Source organism: Phoxinus phoxinus (assembly GCF_949152265.1).
Source record: "Phoxinus phoxinus genome assembly, chromosome: 18".
Lineage (NCBI taxonomy): Eukaryota > Metazoa > Chordata > Actinopteri > Cypriniformes > Leuciscidae > Phoxinus > Phoxinus phoxinus.
In genome coordinates, this window is record NC_136893.1 from 13,377,906 (window position 1) to 13,404,998 (window position 27,093).

Genomic DNA, 27,093 nt, shown 5'->3' on the forward strand with positions numbered 1-27,093 from the left:
GTCAAGGGGTTTGGCGACTTCTGGACCCACAGCAGAACATGCCTGATCTCAACAGACTGTCCACTGTACAGTGGTAAACGCACACATCGGAGAGAAGAGTAAACGCTTAAGATCACGCTTCGTTATATGAATTTAGTTATGGCAGCTAATGGCTGCTCATTTTCTTATCTGACAGCAAAACCTTGCTTTGTGGTACTTATTTTCAACTTTTTAAAAGTCTGGCTAACATGTTCCTTATTGAACAGTAGCCGATATGCGCTTCTTGTCTTTGCATTGATGGACATTTTAAGTATATAGCCTTTTATCACTGATTAGAGATTGGCAGAAGAAACAGGTCTTGTCATATTGTGATTGTATACAGTAAAGTAAATAATGCTTGCTCTCTTTTCAGAATATTAGGCCAGTGAGACCTCTACCGGTATCACTGAATATTACAGGCATCACTGAATATTACAGGCAGTGTAATCAGTTAGAAACGGCGTGTTATGAGCATATACTACACTTCAAATGTTTAGGATCAGTAGAACTTAAGCATTAACGCATTAAATGTATAACATTCTGTTGGGTCACATAAAACGATCCTTAACACTTTGATATTCAACATTTGATGTTTATTTTTGATTAGTTACAAAACATAAATAGAATCAACAGTTGAATTAGTTACAATTTACAGTAGCTAAATCACCAGCAATACGTTTAGTCCTCTATAGATTATTTTAACTTAAATAACCTTCAATTATTGGTGGTCCCCCTAGTTTTACTGAACAACTTCACCCAAAAGTTACTCCACTGAAGAAATGATTTGACTTCTAATTTTCCCAATGATTTGCATTGAATTAAAATCCCTCTAAAAATCAAAATTTTGTATCAGCTCATAATCTTTGAACACTTTTGGGGTAAAGCTGTAAGCCAGGGGAACTCAAGAAACTGTTTAGGACTTGTGTCTTATCAGATATCACAGCTTTCTCAACACTGATCAGTACACAATTTTACATTTTTACAACCCCTTTCAAAATACAAAAATAATGGTTTCTTTTTAGATTACATTTTTGTAACACTTCAGCAGAGGGTTATCTTTACATTTCCCGTTTGTACAGATCAAATGGCTAACGTTGGAGCTTTCTTAGACAACAGCTTTTTGCTCACCACTACACTGTGGGTTTCCTGTAAGGAGGTGGGTCTTGTCTTTAGAAAAAGGACATAAAATACTGAAAACTGTATGATCCCAATCGTCTGTAGGCAACGGTCATGTTGACTTCTTTTTGTAACATCCACGATTTCTAGCATTAGCACAATTTAAAAAGCTTCACAAAACGAATCCGTTCCTCATTCCCTGTGCACTTTACACAATACATTCCATCCTGTTCATCTCTCACCTACTTGTTGAAAAACGCAGGATGCCTCTTTCATACCAACCTTCAGTTCCTTTTTTCAACAAAACATTAAAAACAGCCAGTTTTCTGTATATGGGCATTGCAGGTTTACGAATGCAGACTGAATCTTCAGTAGTCTGGTTACAGGTCTGATTTAAAGTCTGGGCACTGATATCTTGGTCTAGATGAATCACGTATGATCAGTGTAGAAAAATACACTGTAGAAGGCAAACTATTTCTGAATGTTCTCCCAATTGTAAATTTGCATGGCAGTACTATATCTTATTTAGCACCAGAGCAGTATCTGATGAAATGCCAGATTCAATGAGGAACATCTTTTTGCCAGTGTTTTGCTGATTGATTTGCTGCGTTCACGAAAAGCAAACTCACAGATCACAGTTCGGTGTTCACGGAAGCACGTTCATACGGGACTGTGCAAAAATAGACAAGAACAAGAACAAGCTGCGTTCACTTCACTTGAGCTTTCCAAACAGCCGTCTAGTCTTGCACTCTTCATCATGGGATTAATGTTAATAGTGTAAACCTTAAAAGTATGAACGCCTGCTAGTGAAAAATACTGCAATCATATTAGCTAGTTTCATTTGAAATCAAATGAACTGAAGAACTGTTTTTTTCTTTCTCAGAATCAATTGCAGGACCGTAAAAGGAATTAGTCAATGGCTATTTGTTATTCTAGAAAAAAATCTTGGCTAAATCTAAAACGTTACCGCTATTTATCATTGTAAAATATAATACATGAGAAGCATGCCTTATCCGTGCACAACACGTGTTTTCGTAGCTAAGATGATGGCTGCAGGGTTACCATGCTCTGCGCTGGAACATGCGATTGATCTCGCCCACCGGCAGAATCCGTTGTGCTCTATTAAGATGGCGCTTCACTGCTGACGTCTGGTTGTTGTCGTTTCTGTGCGTATATATAAAAAAATATTTCTTTTAAGCTATACAGACCCACGTCACAACAACACAGAAAAGAATTTAAATATCTTTACTAATTGCACTTTTTAAAATTCAAATAGTCCTTTCGTTTGAAGCACTGATAAATAAAAACAAAGAGGATCATATCTCGTCAAAAATGTCTCTATATAGGGCGAGTTCAGGTCCAACTAAGTCAGATATAAAACTTGACGGTGGGGAAACACACAGAGGATATGTATTGAAAAATGCAACACAAACACACACTCACACAAATACACACACTACAGTATTTATACACCCCCATACCCACACACACCAACACGCAACCACTTGCTACTAGTGTCCTTCCTGTACAGCATCGGGTATTCCTCTCCATCTTCTCAAACAGACCTCATCTCACTGCTGTCCTAAAGGAAGTGTGGACGTGGAGGGTTTGGAGTGAAGTTTGGCACTGGAGGGCAGAGCGGAGGTGGAGCACGAGCAGAAAATGGTGTCTTGATTGGCGGTGGCGGCGGGGGCAGAGGCAGCTGTGATGCTGGTGGCGGGGGGCAGAGGAGACTCCGCTGCAGTCATGAGCAAGGGGGAGGCGCTGGGGGGAGGCGTGCCAGACACCAGGGGCTGGGATCCTGTCAGGAGCTGGACCTGCTGCGGGTGCAGGGGACACGGGCTGTACTGCAGATGTGCATTCTGCTGGGGTAGAGGAGCGATGGGAAATTGCGTTGAAGGCGGCTGCGTTTGTCCACTGATGGTACTATAGGGGGTGGATGCCATTGTAGTCATGCTGACTGATACAGGAGTACTTAAAGGAGCCCCGGAAAACCAACCCGATGAAGCTGTTGTCTGCAAGATAGAAACATTATTTACTTATTATTTTAGTTTAGTTTTAGCATCACAACTAACAAGACAGAGGAATCCAGACGTCTGAAACTATATTTAAAATCAAGGACTGTGAGTCTAAGCACACAGGTGTGGTAATGGTATTGAATTACTTGAAAATGCTCCTATTTTGATTTTCTCTAGTGTTCTTAAGGTGAAGTCTCGATTACCATTGTTAAGTTTTCGTGAGTTTTTGAGGATGAAACAGTGATTTCATTAGATATCCACGCAAACAGGAGGGTGAAACATTTTCCCTGTCAGATTTCGCCACGGGTTCATGTTGGTCACTCTAATTTGCTGCACTGACCAACAGAAAGGTGCTTGTTTTAAAAGAGACTTGTGTGAGCGGTGCTTCATACATTGCAACACTATTGACAATAGACAAGGAATATTTTTTGCTTGCAAAATTTTACTAATGTGATCGTACCTTTAGACTTTTGAATCCCACTGTATAAATCACAGCTAAATATTTTAACCTATAGGTACAGGATAGTGCAAATGGAGACACTGTATTTGTTGCATGAATGCTTTACCTCAGTAGTCTGACCCCATCCGCCCAACTCCTGCACTTGTTGGATCTGTTTGATTTGATTCAGTGAAGGCTTAGGCAGAGCAGGGCAAACAGCTTCTTTTGACCACTCATCAACAAGCTTATGCAGTTCATCTGTGAATGTGCTCTTTCTATTGGCAGAAACCTGGCCTGAAGGACTCTGGTCTGAAAACAAAATGATGGAATTGTTAAAGATGCCATTAAATAAAGACAACATAATCCTTATTAATTACAATACCATTCAAAAGTCTAGGATAGGTAGAGTTTTTGAAAGAAGTCTCTTATGCTCAACAAGGCTGCATTTATTTGATCAAAGTAAATATTGTATTGAATATTGTGAAATATTATTACAATTTAAAATAACTCTATTTTAATACATTTAAAATAGTTATTCCTGTGATGTCAAAGCTGAATTTTCAGCATCATTACTCTACAGACTACAGTCTTCAGTCACATGATCCTTTAGAAATCATTCAAATATGCTGATTTATCTTTAAGAAACATTTCTTTTTATTATCAATGTTGAAAACAGTTTTGCTGCCTAATGTGTTTGTGGAAACCTGATAAATATTTTTCAGGATTGGTTGATGAATAGAAAGTTGAAAAAAAAAACCCTGCATTTATTTGTATTAGAAAACTTCTATAACATCACACAAATCTTTGCCGTCACTTTTGATCAATTTAATGCATCCTTGCTGATTAAAGTATTAAAGTATTTTTTTTTGAATGGTAATGTATTATTATTTTGAGCATGTTCTATAGCTTTAGTACCTCTATTAGCAGTCAGTGATGGGGTTTTCTCAGGCTTGCAGTATGAGTGAAGCCTGCTTTTCTCCCTACCAGAATAACTACTAGACTGCTGAAGACTCCCTGAGTGTGTGTTTTAAAAGCAACAGGAAAACCGTAAAAGTGGATTATAGTAAAAAAAAAAAGAAAACAAAAAAAAAAGAAGCTAATTCTAACTCTTCATTATGGCAGTACCTTGGTGTGTGACTCCGTTGTTATCCATGTGAGAGTGGGGTCGGGGCCGGAGCTTGGCTTTGGCGGGTCGGGGTCTGCGTGGGGAGATGGCGAGGGGTGCAGCGGGCAAAGGAGAGGTCCGGGGCAGGGTCATGGACAGAGGATGTCTGTGGTCTTTCAGAGAGCGAAGCTGCCTGTACAAATCCTGCAGCTCTCGGTTCTGCTGTGCCTGCAGGGACACCACCTCTTTGATGTGTCTACAAAGATAAAAGAGATGAGGAAGTAATAGTAGATTTAGAAGTATTAGTATACGAAGAACAGCAGTGCAGAATTCAACTGCTCTCACTTCTCTCTCAGCTTATGGAGCTCTTTCCTCAAATCTTCATCCTCCACCTCGCTCTCATCGTCGCTGCTGCCCAGGGGCGATCGTGCGTGACTTCTGGGTGGGTGGGTGGGCACTGTAGTTTTCCTCTCCTCTTTCTCACCATCCTTCCCTTTGGTTTTCCTCCTCTCTCGCTCCAGGTCAGGTGACACAGGAGAGCTGTCAGTCAAATTTTCCTCACTTTGTTCGGCTTGTGTAACTGAAAAACGGCCAACTTTTCTTTGCGTGAATCCTTGGCTTGGTGCAGCTTCCTGCGGTGAAAGGGGCTCTGCGGACTGGGACACTGGAATCACCTACAAGAAAAGAGAATAGGAAGTAGCAGTTACTTCACAAAGTATAAATTATTTGTGGCAACTAGGATCACAATAAAGATAAAAAGAGACAATATGCGTAAACTGACCAACAGCTAAAAAATTGGATTGGATGGACTACTTGTCATATATAAGGGAAAGTCACTCAGTGATCTCATGCTTCTTATTAGTCATGGTGGAATGATTGTGTTTATAAGGTAAGCACATGAACACCACCATAAGGTTGTAAATGGAAAGCGTTATTCAAACAATCAGAAGCAAGAAGCAAGTTATTATTGATTTTATGCTACCGTTCCAATGTTTGGGGTTAGTAATTTAAAAAAAGAAAGAAATTAATACGTTTATTCAGTATGGATGCATTCATTTGATAAAAGTGAGAGTAAATACATTTAACATTACAAAAGATTGCAAATCAACAAACAAAAAAAATGTGTTAATCAAATAATCCTAAAAATTGTACCAGTTTCCACAAAAATATTAAACAGCGCTACTGCTTTTAACATAATAATAATAATAATAATAATCAGAGATGTTTCTTGAGCTCCAAATCTGAATATTAGAATGATTTCTGAAGGATCAATGATACTAAAAATGTAGCTTAGCCTTCACAGGAATAAATTAAATTTTAAAAGATAAAACAAAAATAGATATTTTAAATTGTAATATGAACATAAGCCACCTCTTTCAAAAAATAAAATTAATAAAAATCTTACCAAACAAACTTTTGAAGGGTAGTGTAAATATGTTGTAATAATAAATGTTGATGATACAATTTAGTTATGTGCGCACTGTTGATGAAGTAGAGTGTTAAAACTTTTATTTTTAAAGAGTTAAGAGTTTTTTATAGCTGGTTGACGGCTATCTTTCTATTTTAACTGTGTCTATGGTGTATGTGGTTGTCTCAATGTTTACACTTCTTCCTGTCTGACAAGAAAGTGAAAAGATTGAGCTATTGCAAAATGAAAATGGCAGAACAATGGCTGTACCTGGAAACGCCCTCTGTGCGAGCAGGGTTGGTTATTTGCAGATGCCTCCCTCTCCTCTTCCAGGCCTTGGCTGAAGTTGACATCTTATCAGAAGGAATAAAGAGAGAGACGCAAAGACGAGGGAACACAATGACAATAGTAAAATGAAATGGGAACATACAGATAATGAAAAAAAATATATAACACAAATAAGCACACAAACAGAAGACACCACAGACACAGGAAGATGACATTAATAACTACACCACACAACAGATCTTTGACTAACAAGCATCCATGCATGTTCACATGGTGAGATTATAGAGTCAGCATGTCAAATTACACCATCACTGGCAGTCGGTGGACATGAATACGGATATGATTATCATCTCAAATGCCATGCTGAGTGGACGCAGAGTGTGATGGGGAATGGGTTTGGGGAGGGGTGGCAGGGAGCAGATTTAACAAACAGTAAAGCCAGCTCATAGAAGAACAATCTCTGCACCATAACTTCTAAAACATTAGAGAGTAATAAACAGAAGTATGCCCCCATCCATCCACACTCACACGATTGCATTCATCTGTCAGACTCTATCACCACTCCCTAGAGAGCGGCAGTGATACCAGTCAGCATGTGTGAATAATCTACATCTACTGCGTGTTCATGGTGTGTATACAGAAACACTGTATCATTCCAGTGACTATTTCTAGTTGATGGTCCTAAGGTGCTTTTCATGATACATAGCCATATACACACACACATATGCATGTTGAATATTTAGTCTGTAGGCTATGTAGGCTATGTTAGGAATGGCATACTACCATATTACTTATACTAAGCATGTATATTGTGCAAAGAATAAAAATTATCAGTATTTATGGATCATCCAGATTACTTAGATATGACATTTTCACCTAAATGTGTTGAATACAAACAGAGAACAATACAAGGAATACTGTATCCCATCATACTTTTTATACTAAGTATTTATACTGTGCATAGAATGCTAATGTTCCGTTTTCATTCAATTAAATAATAATTTAAGAGCCTGAAACTATATTTGAGTACCTTGATTAGACTGCCATTTGTACTACAAAATTAGATAATTTATTTCCAACATGCCACTGAATGTTCACTACTGTTCAAAAGTTTGGGGTATGCTCACCAAGACTGCATTTATTTAACCAAAAATACAGTAAAAACCGTAATATTGTGAAACATTATACAATTTAAAATAACTCTCAACTATTTAAATATATTTTAAAATGTGATTTCAAATATTTGCTAACAATGCAAGTCTTTACTGACACTTTTGGTCAATTTAACGCATCCTTGCTGAATAAAAGTACTAATATCTAATTATTTCTACTACTTTTTTCTTCTAACTCTTACTGACCCCAAACTTATAGTAATGAAATGGTGAAATGTTTATCATTGCATACTGTGTACTTTTTCCACATGCCAGTTTTTAAACAAAAACTGTAAGGACAGCAGTATGCTAGTATTCCATTCCAAACAAACCCATGGACATGCAAAAAAATAAAACATTCTAAAAGTCTGCCCAGATAGGAAAGAACAGGATATGATCTAAAGTTCAGGGATAAATAAAATCTACACTTATATGAAAAATGGATTGCTACTGCAGCACCTGAAAAAATGCTGTTCGCTTTACTAGACATTAGAATGACTCACTTGCTAAAGCTTAGCAAGTGACTTACTTGCTAAAGTTAATTCATAAATATACAGTGTCAATGGTGCATAAAATGTAAATTCAAAAATGTAATGAGGGCCAGATTCATTTCTCAGTATTAACATTTTTTTTGCAGCTGTTATTTTTGCATTAGAATGGACAGAAATGTAATTAGAGTGGGCATGATGAACAATATGTAGTATCTAGTATCACGCCTCTTCAATTCCTAAACAAATAAAAATGAACAGGTGCAAACTTCAGAGTCTGGCCCATGTAACTTGTAAACAAGTGTGCTATTTCTCAACTGCAGGTGCTCTGGGTGAGTGAGGCAGGGTGCAGGAAGGTGAGGGGCACGGGTGCCGCAATACTGCACTGCATACGCTGGGGATGGAGACTCAGATCCAGGTGCGACGCACAAGGGTCATCCCTCTTAGATTCTCTTTCCTTTCTACACTCCTCTGTTCTTACCCCTGGGTAACCCATGCAGACAAAACAAAAAGGAGGCTACAACATAAATGTTAATGTACAGCAGAGCAATTCCTTTTAAACAAAAACTCAAGCAAGAAAAATTGATCGCTAGATGATGTAATGATTTCAGTACAGACTAAGCAAAGCAACAACCACGTCACCATGGAAAGACTATTAGGATTAATAACTAATTATTAATTCTAACAGCATTTTTAGAAATTAAGAAATCCCTATCTAGCAAGATAAGACTCAGCTATATTATTGGCTACATTAATTTTAATCTAAACATTTGTTTCAGGTCAGTGCCCACCCACATCCCTCACTCGCTCTCTCTTGCGTGCTTCCTATGGACACTACCTTGCTGGACTCTGGGCTTCTTGAACAAGCTGGCGGAGTGGCGCAGTTTGCATGCCCAGCTTTTGAATTTGCGAGTCCAGGATTTCTTGCTAACAGGATTTCTGATACTAGGACATGTCAGGTTTAGGCCAAAATATCCACCTCCTTCATTGTGCTGCTGCTGCTGTCCAGGCCACAGTGGGATGGGCGACTGAGAAGAGGAAGGCAAAAGAACATCTCCAGGGAGGGAAGGGGGAGCCTGGACACAACATGTGAGCAACAGGGATTGAACAAACGTAAGATGTGAGAATAAAATCGCTGTCTTTATGAAAAAACACATTTTGGCTAAAGATTTTCTTATAAAAAAAAAGCAGTTTTTTTAAATGATAAAATATCATGACAAACTATTAATAAAGTTCTCTTTAAAAAGGCTTAATTTTCATTATATGTGGACAGCTGTAATACCTGACATTTTTTACCTTATGTCCCGACGAAAAACAAAATTAATTTTAATTCAGAAAAGAAAAAACATCCTCACTATTGAAGAGATGCATTTGTTTGTTTGTATATATGAACTGCATTTTAATGGTTTTTTTAATAAAATGGATTGGGGAAAAAAATAATAAGCTTCCTGCAACTGATCTGTTATAAACACCCCACTTACGCTTACTGATGTTTCACTGGGCACTTTCGGGGATCCAGGCTCCTGTGGAGGGGAAAGGAGGGAGCATGGAGGGGATGTAGAGGAGAAGGATGATGCAGGCTGTTGTTGCACGGCAGAAGGGATTGTTTCCTCCTCACCTGCTCTCTCCCGCTCTCCATCTGGAGAGGTGGAGGAAGAACGAGGGGTGGTGGAGGAGGTGGTGGAAGAGGTGGAGTGAGGGGAGGTGTCTGAGGAGGAGACAGGAAGTGGGGAGAACGTATAGGGGGGCTCTGAAGACTCATCAACTGCTGTGGAGGCTGCAGAAGATCCCGAGGGGGCAGGAGCAGGGCCGCCCGTGGAGCCACTTCCCAGAGCTGCCCCGCTGCCGCTGTGCTCCTGATACAGCAGAGTCCTCAGTTTCTCATCCAAAGTCTTGATTCGGTTGTCCACAAACTCGATTTTGGGCGGGCCTTCGCTGTCTGACTCGGCAACCGAGGAGGGCTGGGCAGGAGAGGGTGTGAATGTATGGGAGAGGGCGGGAAGAGTAGTTTCAGAGAGTGGGAGGGGTGGGAGAGCGGTGTCCGAAGAGGGATAGGGTGGGGCGGAGTGGCTGATGGTGTCCTCACCAGTGGACAGCTCAGACTCCGAGTGCTGGACAGATGCCTGCTTCTGCACAGCCGGAGGCACTACGGTTTGTGCCATAGGCATCATATCATGCGGTACCTGCTGAAGTAACATCTGCGTTTGCTCTGTGGAGAGCTGCTGCGGGATTACAGGCTGAAACTGAGCTCGAAGCTGTAGGGGATCCTGGGTCTGGAAGCAATGCTGAGGATGCATGGACAGCATCGTTGGGGCCGGTGTGGTTTCTTGAGACACGTACTGTTCTACCGTGTGGTGTTGGATCTGCTCAGCATTGGCTGTTTGCTGGAGGCCATGTTGCTGCAAGAATGCGGTCTGTTGCATTGCTAGCTGTTGAAAATCAACTGGTACTTGTTGGTGAGGGACCTGCTGAACTTGGGCAGCTGGAAGGCCTTCCTGCAAAGGGACCGTCTCCACTGGTATCGGCTGTGATAGTGCTTTTGACTCGCTAGGCTGGAGTTTAGGTGGCTGTGGAGTGACCTGGAGCACTGGATGAGGTGCAATCTGTGGTTGCTGAGCCTGTTCGGTGGTGGCCATTGCTAACTGTAGTGTCTGGGTCTGTTTAAGTATATCTGGTGTCTGTGAGGATGCCATTTGGGTTTGAGCTAGCAATTTCTGTGATGGATCAGTGTGGGTCACCAGAGATGCTGGAGGGGTCCCATAAGCAGACAAGTTAGAGAGGGGCTGTTCACCCTCACCTTTAACTGCAGCATCTCCTTGTTCCACATTGGAGCCTGTGAGGGCTGCAACTGCAGGGAAAGGAGCGGCAGAGGTGCTAGAAGCCATGACAGGGATTGAGCCTGTAGTCAAGGTAGCAGAGGAGACTTGCTCTACTGTTGGCAAGGCAGAGGGTGTTATATCTTTTTGGGCAGCAATGGCTGAGGCTGACATGGATGCAGGGGCTGATACAGTAGAGACCAGAGGAGAGGATGCAGATATTGAAGAACTCGGGGAAGATGCTATCCCAGCAAAAGACTCTGAGCGCTGAGGGCTCTCATGATCTGATAATACATTAGACAGAGTAGAAAATTCTTCAGATGTCATGCTAATTACTATCCATCTTATTAATTATCATCACTATATCGCTATCTTAGCTGAAATTAACAACAGAAATGTTGTAAACTGTCACTCAATCCATTTTAGTTTGGGTTATGCAAGTATTTCAATTTCAAATTTCACACCAGACAAACAGTACTGTGCGTCACAGTGAATTCTCTACCTTTTTCCATTTCTATGGACTTGGGAACTAGGCTCTCTCCCATTGGTGGGGAAGTGGAAGCTCCCTGGTTGGACTGTGAGTCACGATGGCGAATGGTTTGGTTAATGAAGAATCGCCAGCGACCCACGGGGGAAGACTGAGGGGCTGAATCCACTTTGCAAATAGGAGAATAACACAGAAAATTTATTTTGCTACTAACTGTAATAACAGTGTAAAATTAAAAAAGTCTTGGTTAATATGTCTTTTTTATTTTAATCAAGATAAAAAGACACCAAAGTTACAAAGACAACACAACTTTAATCCAAACTTTATTCTTCAGTTTCATTTATGACAAGATCAGAAGGTTTTACACACTTGTTGCACTGGATGGGGTGCCCACATGGAGTTGCTCCAAGGACCCAGTCTGAGACAGGAAAAAACCTCATAAAATTAGAAATAACAAACCAAACATACTCAAACGTTCAAAAATGTGTGCTCAGTTACAAAAGAAAGAAAGAAAGAAATTTTTAGCAAGGACACATTACAGTTTTTTGATCAAGTCACAGTAAAGACTTTTACATGTACCGGTAATATCATTTTTAGAGAAACAAATAACTGCGGTTTCTATTGATATTGCACAACAGTTTCCACAAAATTATTAAGCAGCACAACTGTTTTCAACATTGATTATCAAATCAGCATATTAGGAAGATTTCCCAAGATTAATGTGTAGTACAATAATACACTGAAGACTGGAGTAATGGCTACTGAAAATTCAGCTTTGCCATCACAGGAATAAATTATAAAAATACATTTAAAAAAAACTTATTTTAATTTGTAAATACATTTCAAAATAATACCTTTTTTTTCTTTCAACCTCTTCTGCAGGGACCCCCTGACAGGCCATGTTTCTTTTTTAACCCTGAAATGGCACACCTGATTCAATTAATTAAAGGCTTAATGAGTAGTTGACTAATTGATTAATTGACTAATTCCTACTCGAATAACTACTCATTAAGCCATTAATTAATTGAATCAGGTGTGCCATTTCAGGGTTAAAACAGAAACATGGCCTGTCAGGGGGTCCCTGCAGGAGAGGTTGAGAACTATTTGAGCATACTATTTGAATGTTGGCATATATTCAATGGCATTTCAGAAACAAAAAAATAGGTTAGGGTTAGACCTGTGACTGAGTGCTAAGTATTCCTTGAGCTTTCTTCACTATAGCTCTCAGCTCCCCAACAAATTTCTCTTTCTCAGGCTCAAGGACAAAATCCTCCTCCACCTAAACAAAACACATTGAGAGGATATTTACCAGTGAACAACAGGTCAGGATCAGCTATCACAAATTCTCTTAATATGTAGCTTCTTAAGAAGCAAATGATTCACATAGCTGCTGAACATATTTCACCATGTAATCTGCAATGTCTTCAGGTGCATCTCCCTCAATGTCAAACTTGAATGTGACCATCTTGTTGCTGTGAGTCTCCAATTGACACTCAACCATGTTGTCCCCTGTTCCTGAGACCTAAAACATTGACAGTGTTCATAATATATGATTCAATTAATTAAAAAAGCTCAGAAATTATTATAAATATTGTGATTTACATACCTGCAACATGCTGAGTTGAAAATGAGTTTTTTCAGTCTTTTGACAGGATGATCTCCTCTGAGATTTTACCTTATCTAGTTTTCCACTGGCCCACAGCGATTGAGCCTCATCTCCATTGGAAGGAACAGAGCTGGATTCATAAAATGTTAAACAATAAATACATAAAAATATGTTTGTGCAGTTAAATGTATACCAAATATTACACAAAAGTACACAAAACTACTTACCCTGATGAGGAGCCCCTGTTGGCAGACTGGTGTGGGCTCTCCTGTTTAGACAAGAGAAAAGACACAAACAAACAGACAGGAACCACCACATACCAACAGAAGAACAAAAAGAAAAACAAAACATCAGTTATGTAATGAGATATGCAAATAATAAAACAAATAATAAAAACTCCATAAGTAAAAAAAGCAAATAATTACACAATACTTTGTGTAAACCAAAAACAAAATAACTGTCCTGAATTCAAGAGACACACATTTGGTTTGATTTTTGTAAGTTAAACTGGTTTTGCAGGTGTTAAGATGTGTTAAGAAGTAGTGGGTCTTGTATCTCAAGTTAACGGAGTTAGAAGAGATAGATGTTTGTCTTCTACCTTCATTAATCTGCAGAAACTTCATACATGTATATTGGTCACTTATATATAGCTATACTCGCTGGACAAAAATGCTCACTGTAATATGTTATATATTTGAAACTAATATAAAGTGCTTTTGTACCTGAGCAATGCCCAGCAATGCAGCATCACTTTCTGCTAGCGAGGTGGTGGGCAACACAGAGCCATTAGAGTCATGGGCCTGTGAAGCATTGACAGTAGGAGGGAAATCAGGGATCATGTCAGCAGGCCTTGCCTGGTTTAGCTGTGCCTCTGCTGGGAGAGTGGCAGAGGGCTGTAGGGAAGAATGAGATGGACTTGGGGGGATTTGTGATGGTATAAAGGCAGTTTGGAAGTAATGAGGCTGCTCGAAACTCCCAGTAGCCTCTATGTGGGTCTGTGCCTGTGCGTTTGAGTGTGTTTGTGACTGCATGGTAGTCTGTGTGTGTGTTTGAGCAGGAAGAGTTTGTTTCTGCTGGTTCTGGGGCAGGGGTGGTAGACACGAAACCACCTGACTGTACAGAGGTCCCGTTCTAGCTTGGGTCTGACGTACCTGACTGGGAGCTATGTTTACCGGTAGCATATGTTGGGGCACTGATTGAGGCTGACAAGGTTGTTGGTGGAGATCTTGTGGTAGAACAGCATTAGGGGGCAAAAGCTGCTGCACAGGTTGGGTCTGATGTTGATGGTGGAGTGGTTGCTGTTGCTGCAAATGTTGGGCTTGAGGCAGTTGCTGCTCATGCTGTTGGATAGCCTGAGGTTGCACAGGAGGCATGGGCTTCAAGACCGCCTGCATCGAGGCCACACTGACTGGATGTTGCTGAGCTTGGATGACGGGAGGAGCCTGCATTTGTGATTGATTTGTCTGTTGTAAATAGCACTGCATTGATGAAGTGGCCATTGGGTTGATGGCAGGCGCATGTGACACAGGAGAAAGTACTGCTTGCTGATATTGCTGCACAGGCGGCTGTTGTTGTTTCACAGGTTGTGTGAGGTCTAGTTGAAGAGACTGAATGGTTTGCGGACCGACAGGTGCTTGAGCATATTGTGTGGGCATAAGTGTAGAAGCAGTGGGCACTGTAGCATGCACAAGAGGAGCAGGTGCAGGTGACCCTACCACGACTTGACACTGGAGAGAAGTTGCAGCTTGAGGTGGTACCAATTGAGTTTGGGATGTAAGGGTTTGCCCTTGTGAGACCATTTGTGTTGGAGTTGGTACAAACGAATGAATGGATTGTGGTGTAGGAACTTGTGTTGGAGATGTGATTTGTTGGGTCGGTTGTGGAACTTGCAGCTGGCCTGCTTGAATATGGCCTCCCATTGACTGTGGTGCAGGATGACTTTGAGTCTGCAGGAGAATCGGACCATAAATTCCAGGGTCCCCTTGACTCTGGATTTGAACTTGCGCTGAAGGTTGAGCTGGTATCTGAGGTGGTACCTGTTGCTGGATGAGTACTGGGGCTGGAACTTGACTAGGTATTTGAGCACTAACCATTTTTGGAACCGCTTGAACTAAGGTTGGAACTTGTAAATCTACCAGAGAAGGTCTATGCGATGCTTGGGGAAGGATGGCTTGTTGCTGCTGAATCAAGACCTGTTGCTGCTCAGTTTGTGTTTGTTGTTGAGAAAGATGAGATTGAGGTTGTGGGGACATTATTTGTTGAGAGTGCTGCATTTGACTAATCTGCTGGACCATCTCAGGAGGCTGTGATTTCCCTAGGTTTGCCTGATCTACAAGAGCTGCATGTTGCTCTATATGCTGTTGCTGCATCAAAACTTGTTGCAGTTGTTTCTCGGCTTGTAGAGCTTGTTGTCGCTGTAATTCAATCTGGTGTTGTTGCATCAGAAAATGTTGCTGCATCTGTGACTGACTCTGTTGTAGCAATGTCTGTTGTTGCTGCTCAGTCTGTTGTTGAAATATCTGCTGCTGCAATTGTTGATCTGTCGGCTTCTGTAGTTGCGGCTGTTGCTGTAAAACATGTTGCTCTATCTGCTGAGGCTGCTGTTGCTGCTGGCGTAGTAAAGTTTGTTGCTGTTCAATGTTTGTCTGCTGTTGAAGCTGCAGCAGTACCTTTTGCTCTAACTTTTGCTGCTGTTGAATGAGTGCTTGCTGCTGCTGCTGTTGTTGTTGCTGTTTAAACAAAGCCTGCTGTTGCTGCTCCAACTGTTGCTGATGTAAAAGCGCTTGTTGCTGCTTTAACTGGAGTTGCTGCTGTTGTTGTAGCAAAGCTTGCTGTTCCAACTGTTGTTGCTGCAGAAGAGCCTGTTGTTGTTCACGTTGCTGCTGCTGCAATAGTGCTTGTTGTTGCTCCAGTTGCTGTTGCTGAAACAAAGCCTGTTGCTGTTGTCTTTGTTGTTCCACCTGTTGCTGTAAAATGGCTTTTTGCTGCTGTTCTATTTGCTTTTGTTGCTGTAATGCTTGCTGCTGTTGCTCGATCTGTTGCTGTACGGCCAAGTTTTGTTGTTGCTGCAGAAGAATTTGTTGTTGCTCCACTTGTTGTGGCTGAATATAAACTTGTTGTTGATGTTGTTGCTCCATTTGATTTTGCAAAACGGCCTTCTGTTGTTGCTCAATTTGTTGCCTAATCAGAAGTTGCTGTTGTTGTTGCTCCGTCAATTGCAATGGCTGCTGGATTGTTTGAAGTACCGGTGGCTGTTGTACCATGGTTTTTATCATGCCCTGCTCTTGTGATTCAGCTATTTGTTGCACATAAACTTGCTGTGCCTGTTGCTGCTGAGTCTGGTGTTGATATTGTTCTACTGAGGATTGTTGTACTGACAGCTGATGCTGCTGTATCACAACTTGTTGGGGTTTGCTTGGAGGTTGTTGTATGTACACCTGCTGTTGTAGCTCACTTTGCTGTGGATTGGACATTGTTGGCTGGTTCTGCTGTGGCAATGGGATATATGGCTGCTGAGATGCACTGGAATGTGGTAGTTGTTCCTGTAGAACCACCTGGGGTTGTTCTATATTCTGTGGCTGTTGTAATAAAACGGACATTTGTTGAACCTGGTCCGTCGGCTGTGGCAACACCACACTCTGGCGCTGCTGCATTATATTTGCCTGCTTTTGTGGTGTTGCTTGCTGAATGTTCAGTTGCAACGTTCCGGGCAAGTCTGACATCACCTGCTGTTGCGTCTGAACAATTGTTTGCTTGGGCAAAACATCATTAGGTTGAACAGGAGCAATACTAGTTTGGGTCTGCATGGGTGGCATGGTGTTGCCTGCTGATGCTATGGGTTCTCCAGCTGGGATGGAGGAAGTGAGGACAGTCATGGGTGCCTGGGGTGATATTGGGGGGATGTATGACTGCGACTGTACAAGAGAACTGTGGGGAGTGGAAGCATCAGCGGGTCGGGAGTGTAACATTTGCGAGGATGTAACATCTGTTGAGTATGGTGGAAGGGACTGGTGGGAAAACACATTTGGAAATTATTTGGGAAGGATGGATAGGTCAGATCATGGAGTTGGGTAGCAAGTAGTGGTGGGAGGGAGAAAAAGAGAGAGCGAAGCATTAGTGCACTTCATTAATCATCCAAAGGAAACAAGACATTTTGGAAAGCAAAAGACATGAAACAACATTCTGCACGTGCAGTTATTAGGTTATTTTTAGACTGGTCACACTACGATCAATGCTGTTGTTTTTTGATTATACACCACCTCAGATCAGAGGCAGCTATATTCCAAGAATGAAAGACATTACAGATGGTGTTCAGGTCAGACCAATCCACCATTAAAGCTGTACTATACTAAATGCAATTTTAAAACAAGTTTTAAATCACAACAATGCATTTCTACTGGCAAATATTGGCCCTGCAATAGACTTTATTCAGAGCAGCGCCATGACAGGTATGAAAGCGAGGCTGTGAGGGATAGACTTACCTTGTTTTTAAAGTCATCTGCTATAAAAAGCCCCTAGATCACTACTAATTTTCATGTTGTCTTTTTTTCTTTTTGGTCTACTGAAATTTCTTGGAAAGATATTTTTGCAGTGTTTTGTCAACAGAAAATTCCAAAAACATTAAATAACAGTACAACCCACTGAAGAGATGTACAGTATGTCTATGCCTCACAGCCTCGCTATTATTTTCAAAGATGATGCTTCTGTGAATTAAGTCTAGGCAGCAAAGGTTTATGAATGACTGCAGCCCATTTGTTCAGGTATGCCAACTTTTCACAAAGTTTGATGAAAACAAATGATACTTGATGTGAACAGCTATGGGGCCATTTTTGCAGTCAGTTTGCTTTGATTCGTTGTTTTGTATTTACCTGTATTCTTGATTTGACAAATGTCTTACTGTCTAGCACCATACAATTTTATATGACAATAAATTGATCTACGAATTATATTCTATAAACACTTCATATTTACAATTCAAGGACTAAACAGCCAATACAACCATTATTTCTTATTATCAGCTCATTTGGTTCAGCATACAGTGAGTGAATTTCAACAAAAAATATGTTCTCTGGACCAAACATTAAAAATGTAGGTCAGTGAACATCATGTAACTCAGCACATGACCTAAATCAAAGTCACAGACTGCTCAGATAGATATCTTAGGAAATTTAATTCAGTATTTCAGTAACAGAGTGCTATGTCTATACATTTACACTTATCAAAATATATATTTTTCTGAGCCATGTCTATATTTTGTCAAAGTCACATAACTTGAGGAGTGAAATACTATCCTAGCAGTCGCAGTCCCTCAACATATTCCTCTAAAATACCTTAACATTTGACAGACTGAATGAACCAAGTCTCCCTGGATTGATTTGCTTTAGATATTAATTATTGTGTCCAGTGCAACAGTAAACTGAGAGAAGAAAAACACACAGCGAAGGGAGACAAACAAGGGAGACAATCACCTGAGAATATTGTTGAGGCACACTTAACGGGACCTGTGATGCCATAGCGACTGGTTGAATGAAAGTCTGTGCCACAGGAATGTTAGGAGCCCCACCACCACTTTGGCCAATGGAAATGCCAGATATCCCACCATTCTGGCCAACAGGCACATTTGAAACCCCTCCGCTCTGACCAATAGGGAGCAGCTGGGGGTGAGATATAACCCCTGCTCCTTTGACTCCCTACATAAAGGAAACAATTCTTATCTGACCAAAGAGTACATTCACACAACAATTATTTTTTTTATATTTTTTACTGTATAACAAAGGTTTCAAATGAGCAAGAATGGTGGTGATTCAGCAGCAGGGAATGTACGGCACTAGCTAAGAAAATTGTTTTTGAAGTAGTGGTACTTACAGATGTGCCAGTGGGGTAGCTGGTTTGAGCATGAGCACATGGGTTCCCTGACTCAGGTACGGAAAAGGCTTGGCTTTGTCCACTGACAGCAGGAAGACTCTCACCCTCTGAATATGGAAAAGTAAACAGCCAAATCAACATTTATACACCAATTTCGAACAAATAATAGTTACAAGTGCCTGTTATATCCTGTTAATAAGATTGTGATTCTAAATTAATTGTGCACCTGTGAAGCCCAATGCAGTCCCTTGCTGTTGGACATGTTGGTCTACTTCTGGCAGCTCTTCTGCCTCTCCCAGACCCCCAGCAGCTGCAGCCGCTCCTGTGCCCTGTGAGGAGGTGGTGCAGGAAGGATGAACATAAGAAAAGGAGGAGGTAAGGACTGTGGAGTCACGGCGGTCATCAAGACTTTGTTGTTGCTGCTGAAGGAGCTGCTGTTGTCGCCGTTCACGGGACTTCTTAATTAGAGTCACCCTGTCTCTAATGGACTTCCCCACCACCTTAGCATCACTTTCATGGAAAAAGCCAGACTTCACCTATAAAAAAGCAATAGAAATGGAGAATGAATAAATTAAAAGAAAAAGAAAAGTTGTCTTAAAGAGCTAGTTCACCCAAAAATAAAAACTGTCATCGTTTACATCGTTTTCATGTCATTCCAAACTTGACGCAAAAAAAAACAGAAAATAAAAAAGTAGTAGTAGTTTTTACTACTACTTGTAGTTCCCATTAATTCTGTTTTTACAGATTTATAAAAAAACACTTTTCCTCCTATCTGTTTCTCACCATCTCCAGTGCAACTTCTTCGGCAAAGTCATTCTCCAGGTCATAGCTGAACTCGATGGCCTCATTGTCCTTGTGCTTGCCTTTGAGTTTCTTTGGATCTTCAACCCAGATGCGCAGGGCCAGGCAGTCTTTGCAGCCAGTATCTTCCTCTGCAAGCTCCACACGCACGCCGGTGTCCTCCGCAAAGAAGGCATGATTTAGAAGGTCCTTCACGGAGAGCCTGAGGGTGAAAAGAGTGAATTTAGATCACTTTGCATTCTTGCTTCAGTTACACAAGAACTTCAACCATTTAAGTGCTTACCGCTCTAATCGGTTTTGGCGAATACAGCCCTCAATGATTTCTTTTACCTCGGGGTCATTTACTTTGTCAAAACTGGCAGGCTTGATACCCTTCAGAGAGAAAATTGTGTGTGTTAATCCCCCACACGATTCTTAAAACACCTGGATGCTAGTATGTGCATAAACAAATTGTGTTTAAATATTAATAATAAAAACAATAGGGTGAATTCACTAAAAATTAACTTTGCCCACTGAGAGAAATTTTTATTTGTGACTCTTTGCTAAACAATATGCCTGGCTCACTTCCCAATATTGTATTAATATTGCAATAATTTAGTGAATTCACCCAATAATAATCTACAAATCAAGAGTCATACAAAGACTTACACTGGTGACTTTGCGGTAGATCTGTGCAGCATTTTGGCATTCTGAATAGGGGTACTCTGAGGTAGCCATTTCTAGCATGCACATGCCAAAGGCATAGACATCTACTGACTCGTCATAGTGCTCCTCGTACATCTCTGGTGCCATGAATTCCGGAGTACCTAAGAAACCAATACAACATTCATTTGACATCCTATCTCTTTTGGCATCTGTTTGTCATTTTTGCTATCTTTGTCTTCAGTTGCTATGATTAAAAATAACTACTTTTTTCCTTGACAACAGCCAATCAATGCACAAGTAGTCACGGAAACTTCTGAAGCCTATAAATGTGAATTCTCTATATTTGAGACTTTTTTTAAATCTCAAACAAGCCAAAACGAGTGCAAATCATTTCCCTCGGTCTTAACTGCAAAACACAAGTATATAATCTTTAAAACAATCAAGAAGGCTTGATCTCACAATTACTGAAATTCAAATGAAGGATTTTAGCCGCTGCAAGCAGAAATCATCATCTATGCAGCACCCTGGTGCTTTCACGGATCTTGCTAATCATGATACCCTTTGCAGTTACCTCAATCTTAGTAAGACTTCAATAATTTAATACTTTTTTCCAAATATGCTGCTGCTGGGAGTGTTCAGGTTTACCTTGTTAAAAAGAGCAATGCTATAAATTGGAAATGTTGCTTCCTTTATTATGTTTGTACTAATATGAATCTCCGGTGTGCTAACTCTCTTCTTAGCAATTTTTTTTTTAAATCAATAGATATTGACGTTTTTATGTGTGCACATATTGCGGTCAATAATATGGAACAGTGCTCTTTAGTTAGCTCCAATGTGGCAATACGAGTTAAGATAGCTAAAGAGCAAAGGAAGCAAGAATACCTTTCCTTGACAGTAGGGCTTGACGATAAAACGATAAAGATAATTATCACAATTAAATTTTCCTCGATAAATGTATAGCAAAAGTTTGATAAGTGTTTTATATAATGTTTATGCAGGATGCAAATAATGCATGCGCATGCGTTTTGCAGAACATCACACTGATAAGTGCTCTTTTTCTGTTTCATCTGAGATGCCACAAATGGAATGAAACAGAGATGCTCGTTTGAACCGCGCCACAAAGAACATTTATCAGCTTGGCTCAAAACACACTATAGTGAGCTTAGAGCGAATATATTTACTCGCGCTGACCGTCTCGATCACTTGCTCACTAAACATCGCTGTGAGATCCAGTGAGAAGCGTTCGAGATCGGTGCAGAGTTCTCTCATACAAACCACAAATCAAATGCCTCGTGATTTAAACTAGTTTAAAGTCATATGAAACAGCGACGATATTTGCACCAAGGGTGACGCGGAAAACAGGAGAAACATTGAGCCACAACAAAACAGTTAGAAAGCTTTTCACAAGTTGCCAACATTTACCATTATTTACTGTAGTAACACTTACTGAAACCATGTTATTGTGGCATAAATGTAGTTTATTCATATTGATTTTGATAACATTATTAATGTAGACGCTGAATGTAGGCTATTAACGGAGTAATGGAATATAATTTCAGTATTTTAAGTTATAGTCTAGCAGTTTTTGTGCATTGGTATTATACTAAATGTCTTTAGGCTACGGTTTTTCATAACAAATACTATAGAAACAATATAGTTACTATTTATGGTAGTAAGGGTCCAATGCGTGATTTTTCCCTGTGGTTAACATGGTCTAAATACTAGGGGTGTTGAAATGCGGATGTGGACGATTTATTAACCATAATCGATTATAGTCTACTGCCATTTCTCTGACGTGATTCGTCCAATACGCACTTCTCGCGCTAGCGTAAAATGACGGAGGGAGACGAAACACAAAAGTGACTAATAAAAAAATGCACCTAACTATTTTAAAATGTACAGCTTGAGCTCGAGTATGTGCGTGCTGTGTGAGGCGGCGAGCGCGGCTACATGCGTTTTTAATTTTTACTAGTGTTTGTTCTAAATGGTCCTGTTGAATCGAAGACATGATAATTGTAATCGAATTGAATCGTGAGACGAGTGACGATTCACACGACTACTAAATACTATGCAAAACAAAATTTTACCCAATAAAAATGAGGTTGTTACAATTTTTACAGATGTTTTTTTAATGAACATAAATTTACACCTGCATCCAAACTCAAGTTACTGTACAATCGCCCAGCCCTACTTGATAGTCATCGTAATTACAGCCACTAGTGTGAAGGACCTGCACCCATTCAGGAAAAGTGTCTCACCAAAAGGCTATAAAGGGGTCTGTCACATATCAAAGAATAACTTCTACTATACACCGGAAACTAAATAAAAGTAACAGACCTATGACACTCTTGGCAAAAGATGTCCGCATGAGGGTGGCAAGGCCCAGGTCACCAATTTTCACTGATCCGGTTGGACCTGTGATGAAGATATTGTCACACTTGAGGTCACGGTGGACAATGGGTGGCGTACGCGTGTGTAGGAACTGAAGACCCTTTAGGATTTGCCTGCACCAGCTGCGTAGAACCTTGGGCTTCATCACCTTAAAGCGCTTAAGGTACCTGAAGCACAGGAAAAACAGTCATGAGTTCATAATAAAGTAAGAAGTTTGTAATCTTACTGGATGTTGATAAATTGATAACTAGAATGAATATTGGCAGCAACAGCCTAAATGGTTAAAAAACAAATGATAAACATTTTGCATGTATACCAGAAAAAGCTGACAAGTCGGCCAGATTTACAAACAAATTGAATAGAATAATGACGGAATATGGTACAAAACATTGATCGTTTACAGCCAGGGCCGTAGCTGAGGTATCTGGGGCCCTGGTGCAGGTTGTTGGCCCCCTTGAAATTGGGTTTCTGATGGGGTGCTGGTGGGAGGGGTTGGGGGTTAGTTTCATCCCCATGAAAACGTGTTACAGCAGGGGAGGGTGTGTTGTCCCCCTCGGTTTAAATATTTCAGATATTTTATTCGATACTTATCAAAAAAATCTATTTATCTATAATATACACACATTTCACAATATAATATCATCATATTTATATCCATACATTCAATTACAAATAGATAAAAATACAAATGTAATGATACACACGTTTTGAGTGTTCCTGATGTCATGAGCTCAGTCACTAGGACGATGCACTTCTTGCCTCTGAGAACAGACTCCCAGGAGTCATAGAAACGCACAATGTTGGGGTGCTGTAGACCCTTCAGCATTTCAGCCTCCTCTTTAAACCGCTGCTGCTCCGCCTTGGTCAGCTTTCGATCCTGACACATAAACAAACACAAAACATTAAATACAGTATTAAATGTAAGTAAAATGCAGTCTGCAATGATTTAAAATTCCATTAAATTGGTTTAACTCTTGCTGGTCTAAATCGTCACTTTACAATAAAAACTTAAAATCCCACTGACTGGGATCGAAAGAGGAAAAAGCAGATTAACTCAACCACACACATGTCTCTGAACCAATTATGACTGTACGTTTAAGCAAAAATGACATAAGAAATGGAACAGCTCTTGATTCAACATCCTCTTCATGAAAGATATAATTATGTCCACACCCAAAAGTGCTCTCGACTGTCCTATTAATCATGTTAATGACCAAGTCATAAATATTATTAACTATTCTGTGATTTCATATAAATGTGATTTAAATTATCACAGAAAAGTACTCATAAATTATATTGTATTGCCTCATTAATTATAAATGTCAGCATACCATGATAGCACAGCACACATCCAGTCACTTGCTGCTGAGAGAAAATGAGTTCCCCTTTAAAAAATGTGCTGCGAGAGAGGAATGTTCAAAGCTTTGTATCCATTCAGTTTTACTGCAAGAATGTAACCCTCCCAAATATGCAACATTATGTCGGTCATCAGCGAATCTGCCATCTTTGGTGGTTTCAATACAGCACTGTAGCAGGTGGGGTGAAGGGAGAGATATTTGGAGGTGTATTCCGACGGCTGATGATCACAGCAAAACGCTTGGTTCACCATTGGCACATACACTCAAGCACAGCTTCATAGACCATACACTACCAATCAATGGTCACCAGGTGGCGCTGGCAAAAAGGAGATGTGTGACAGGGAGGCAACACCCAGCATTAGCCTAAAAATCACATTTCAGCCACAGCGGCCACCATGGCCAGATTGACCCAGTGTGGCGGATGTTGACTAAATCCCTTCGCTGGCACACAGTGGGGGAAAATGCCACACTGCCAACTCCAAGCACACACTCACTCCACTGACGAACAGCACACGCTTATGTAGACATGCAACATTGTATGATTAACTATGCTCACTCTGAGCAACCCCACGATACTAATAAAACAATATTAATGCATCAAGGCTGCGTCAAATATAATGCATGAGTTTTTAAAGAAACAGTTTGCCTAAAAGTGAATATTCTGTCATCATTTAGACTTTAATCAGTCTAAACCTGTATGACTTTCTTTCTTCTGTGGAACAGAAAAGAAGATATTTTGAAGAATGTTTCAAATGTCTGTCCGTACAATGAAATTCAATGGGGACTAAAACTACATTGGACCCCTATGACTTCCATTGCATGGACAAACATTTTTTTTCTTATAAAACATCATCTTTTGTGTTTCTCAGAAAAATAAATTAAAATCAACATGAGGGTGAATAAATGGTGACAGAATGTTAATTTTTTGGATGAGCTATACCTTTAAGACAAGCTGTTCTTTGTCCCCTTTCTCCACTAAATCTGAACAGATGTTAAAACAAGCACCCAAAAAAGGCTTGTAATCTGTAATCTGCAAGATGATGAAACATCTCTCTGGTTTCTGATTTCATAGACAAAAAAAAAAAATCATCTGTCTAACTGTGATAATCTACATTTGGTTATCACGGGTCATTTGGTACATGTAGATTAATACAAAAGAAGTATTGAGATTCCTTGGCTTTGAGTGTTTGTCTGTGTGACCTACATTGATAAAATAAATCAAAGATGTCTGGGTCAAAGGCCATAACAATAGTTACGTAAGCAACAGTAAAATAAACAACCAAATAAAAGCAAAAAATTCCAGCTTTCACAGCTCAGCAAACTCACTGCATGAGATTTGAGACATAATCTTACTTTAATTTCTGTAAACAACTTTGCAATGGCCTGCTGTCTATGCATCAACAAAGAGGGCTAATTTCTGGAGGTTATTCTGTGGCATACAATCTGATTTGCCATGTAATGAGGTTTCTCTCTCGTTAAACTTTCATCTGTATAACATGTCATCCTGTCTCCTCTACTCCCTCCTCTCTTAAGCCATCAACTACCTAGATGTTACTTTGAGGAAGTATTCTGTGGAAGCTGAGGCTTCTTGTTTTCTTTTCCTCCTTTCTATGCCAGTAAATCATGCGTAGGCCTACAACCAATCGGCCCGCAGAACCGTGACGAAAGCACTGCATGATCCAAACACCAGTCATTCACAAAATGTTTTGCATACATTAGCGTTCACAAGTTTGGGGTCAGAGTTCATTTGTAAAGACATTTATACTTTTATTCAGCAAAGGTGCATTATAAATGTCTTTACTGTCAATTTTCACCAATTTAATGTTACAAAGATTTAAATGTAAAATAAATGCTGTTCTTTCTAAACTTTATTTTCATCAACTTTCTATTCATTCAAGAAACCTGAAAAAAGTACAAGTTTCCACAAAAAAAGAGAAAGTTAAGCAGAAATATTTATTGAGCAGCAAATCAGCCTATTAGAATGATTTCTAAAGGATTATGTTAAGTTGAAGGGTTTTATATTGTAATATTTCACAATATTTACCATTTTTATTGATCAAAAAATGCAGAATGGTTAGCATAAGGGGAAAAAAACCCCCTCAAACTTCACTTATCACCTTCTGCATTTTTTATTTTACTTGAAAGTTTTAAAAGAGCTTATTTGAAAATGCTTTCAGCTACCAATAAAAATAATCAGACTTCAATGAGTCAAATTATTCCAAAATGATCCTAAATCAATTCTACAAGCAACTTCAGCAACAGTGTAAAGGCACAACATATTTGTCAAGGTGTCTCCTTGCTAATGTGTGAAGGTTAAATAACATATAAATAAAGTGTTAATTTGATTCTGGAGTAGTATTTTCTGTGTAGATTCTATGCGGTGTTTGTTCAGTTCAAGCATACTTTTTCATTGTATAAATTCCACTGTGAATATGCGTTCCGTGCCATTTTTGCAGCGTTGCACAGCACACATGGCACTTAAAATGTTTGGCCCTGCGTAAGCATTTTCAATAACCAGAATTATTAATAATTTATTTTAATTCCGATGAATTTGAGGATCGATCCAGAATTAGGAAAGCATTACGATGCATCAGGAAATCGATTTCCCCCCCACCTCTTGCGTGTATACATTAGTGCTGGCATAGTCAAGGTTGCAACCAAATATATTTAACTGGTGTGACCAAATGTTTCAGTTTAAGAATGTCTCATTAAAAAAAACAATACTGATCTAAAAGGTTTCTCTTTCCTATTTTCCAAAGAAACTATCAACATAAAGCTTCTAACAGTTACAAACAAACCTACACATCACTAAAAGTATCACCCTATTCCTTGAACTTTGACTTATTATTTCCTGTGCTATAACAAGGTTTTGTGTTGACAGATGCTTCCTGTTTTCTGGTGCACTGAAAATTCGTGCTGAGCTCTGTATTTTGTGGCTGAAAGCTAGCATGAGAGCATCTGTGCATGTGTTTGTCTGAGCATCCACGTGCAGCCCTGAACGCTGAGTTAGTGTCTAAGACTGTCTCGTGAGGGCGCCTCTGTCTGTCTGGGTTTCACCGGTCCTTTGCCCTCTTCATACAGCACTGTCTTGAC

The 27,093-nt window shown here is 40.0% G+C and overlaps 1 protein-coding gene across 4 annotated transcripts in view; it reads right to left on the reverse strand.

Annotated features, from left to right (window-relative positions):
• Positions 1 to 591: 591 nt before the first annotated feature.
• wnk3 (WNK lysine deficient protein kinase 3) overlaps positions 592 to 27,093 on the reverse strand; it is a 49,923-nt gene continuing 23,421 nt past the window's right edge. Inside the window, exons 3-25 of one of the 4 annotated variants that reach the window (XM_079588374.1) lie at positions 23,347 to 23,519; positions 22,589 to 22,809; positions 20,255 to 20,412; positions 19,890 to 19,978; positions 19,589 to 19,808; positions 19,032 to 19,341; positions 18,806 to 18,912; positions 18,409 to 18,630; positions 13,663 to 16,947; positions 13,168 to 13,208; positions 12,941 to 13,070; positions 12,740 to 12,856; positions 12,512 to 12,613; positions 11,704 to 11,752; positions 11,350 to 11,502; positions 9,513 to 11,131; positions 9,011 to 9,107; positions 8,425 to 8,514; positions 6,375 to 6,457; positions 5,042 to 5,370; positions 4,717 to 4,952; positions 3,719 to 3,900; positions 592 to 3,149 (exon numbers count right to left, since the gene is read on the reverse strand). In XM_079588374.1, the coding sequence (XP_079444500.1) occupies positions 2,706 to 3,149; positions 3,719 to 3,900; positions 4,717 to 4,952; positions 5,042 to 5,370; positions 6,375 to 6,457; positions 8,425 to 8,514; positions 9,011 to 9,107; positions 9,513 to 11,131; positions 11,350 to 11,502; positions 11,704 to 11,752; positions 12,512 to 12,613; positions 12,740 to 12,856; positions 12,941 to 13,070; positions 13,168 to 13,208; positions 13,663 to 16,947; positions 18,409 to 18,630; positions 18,806 to 18,912; positions 19,032 to 19,341; positions 19,589 to 19,808; positions 19,890 to 19,978; positions 20,255 to 20,412; positions 22,589 to 22,809; positions 23,347 to 23,519 (8,457 nt within the window). In that variant the 3' untranslated portion in view covers positions 592 to 2,705. Of the gene's footprint in view, positions 3,150 to 3,718; positions 3,901 to 4,716; positions 4,953 to 5,041; positions 5,371 to 6,374; positions 6,458 to 8,424; positions 8,515 to 8,869; positions 9,108 to 9,512; positions 11,132 to 11,349; positions 11,503 to 11,703; positions 11,753 to 12,511; positions 12,614 to 12,739; positions 12,857 to 12,940; positions 13,071 to 13,167; positions 13,209 to 13,662; positions 16,948 to 18,408; positions 18,631 to 18,805; positions 18,913 to 19,031; positions 19,342 to 19,588; positions 19,809 to 19,889; positions 19,979 to 20,254; positions 20,413 to 22,588; positions 22,810 to 23,346; positions 23,520 to 27,093 lie in introns of all 4 variants that reach the window. The other 3 variants (XM_079588372.1, XM_079588375.1, XM_079588373.1) reach the window with 3 other exon arrangements.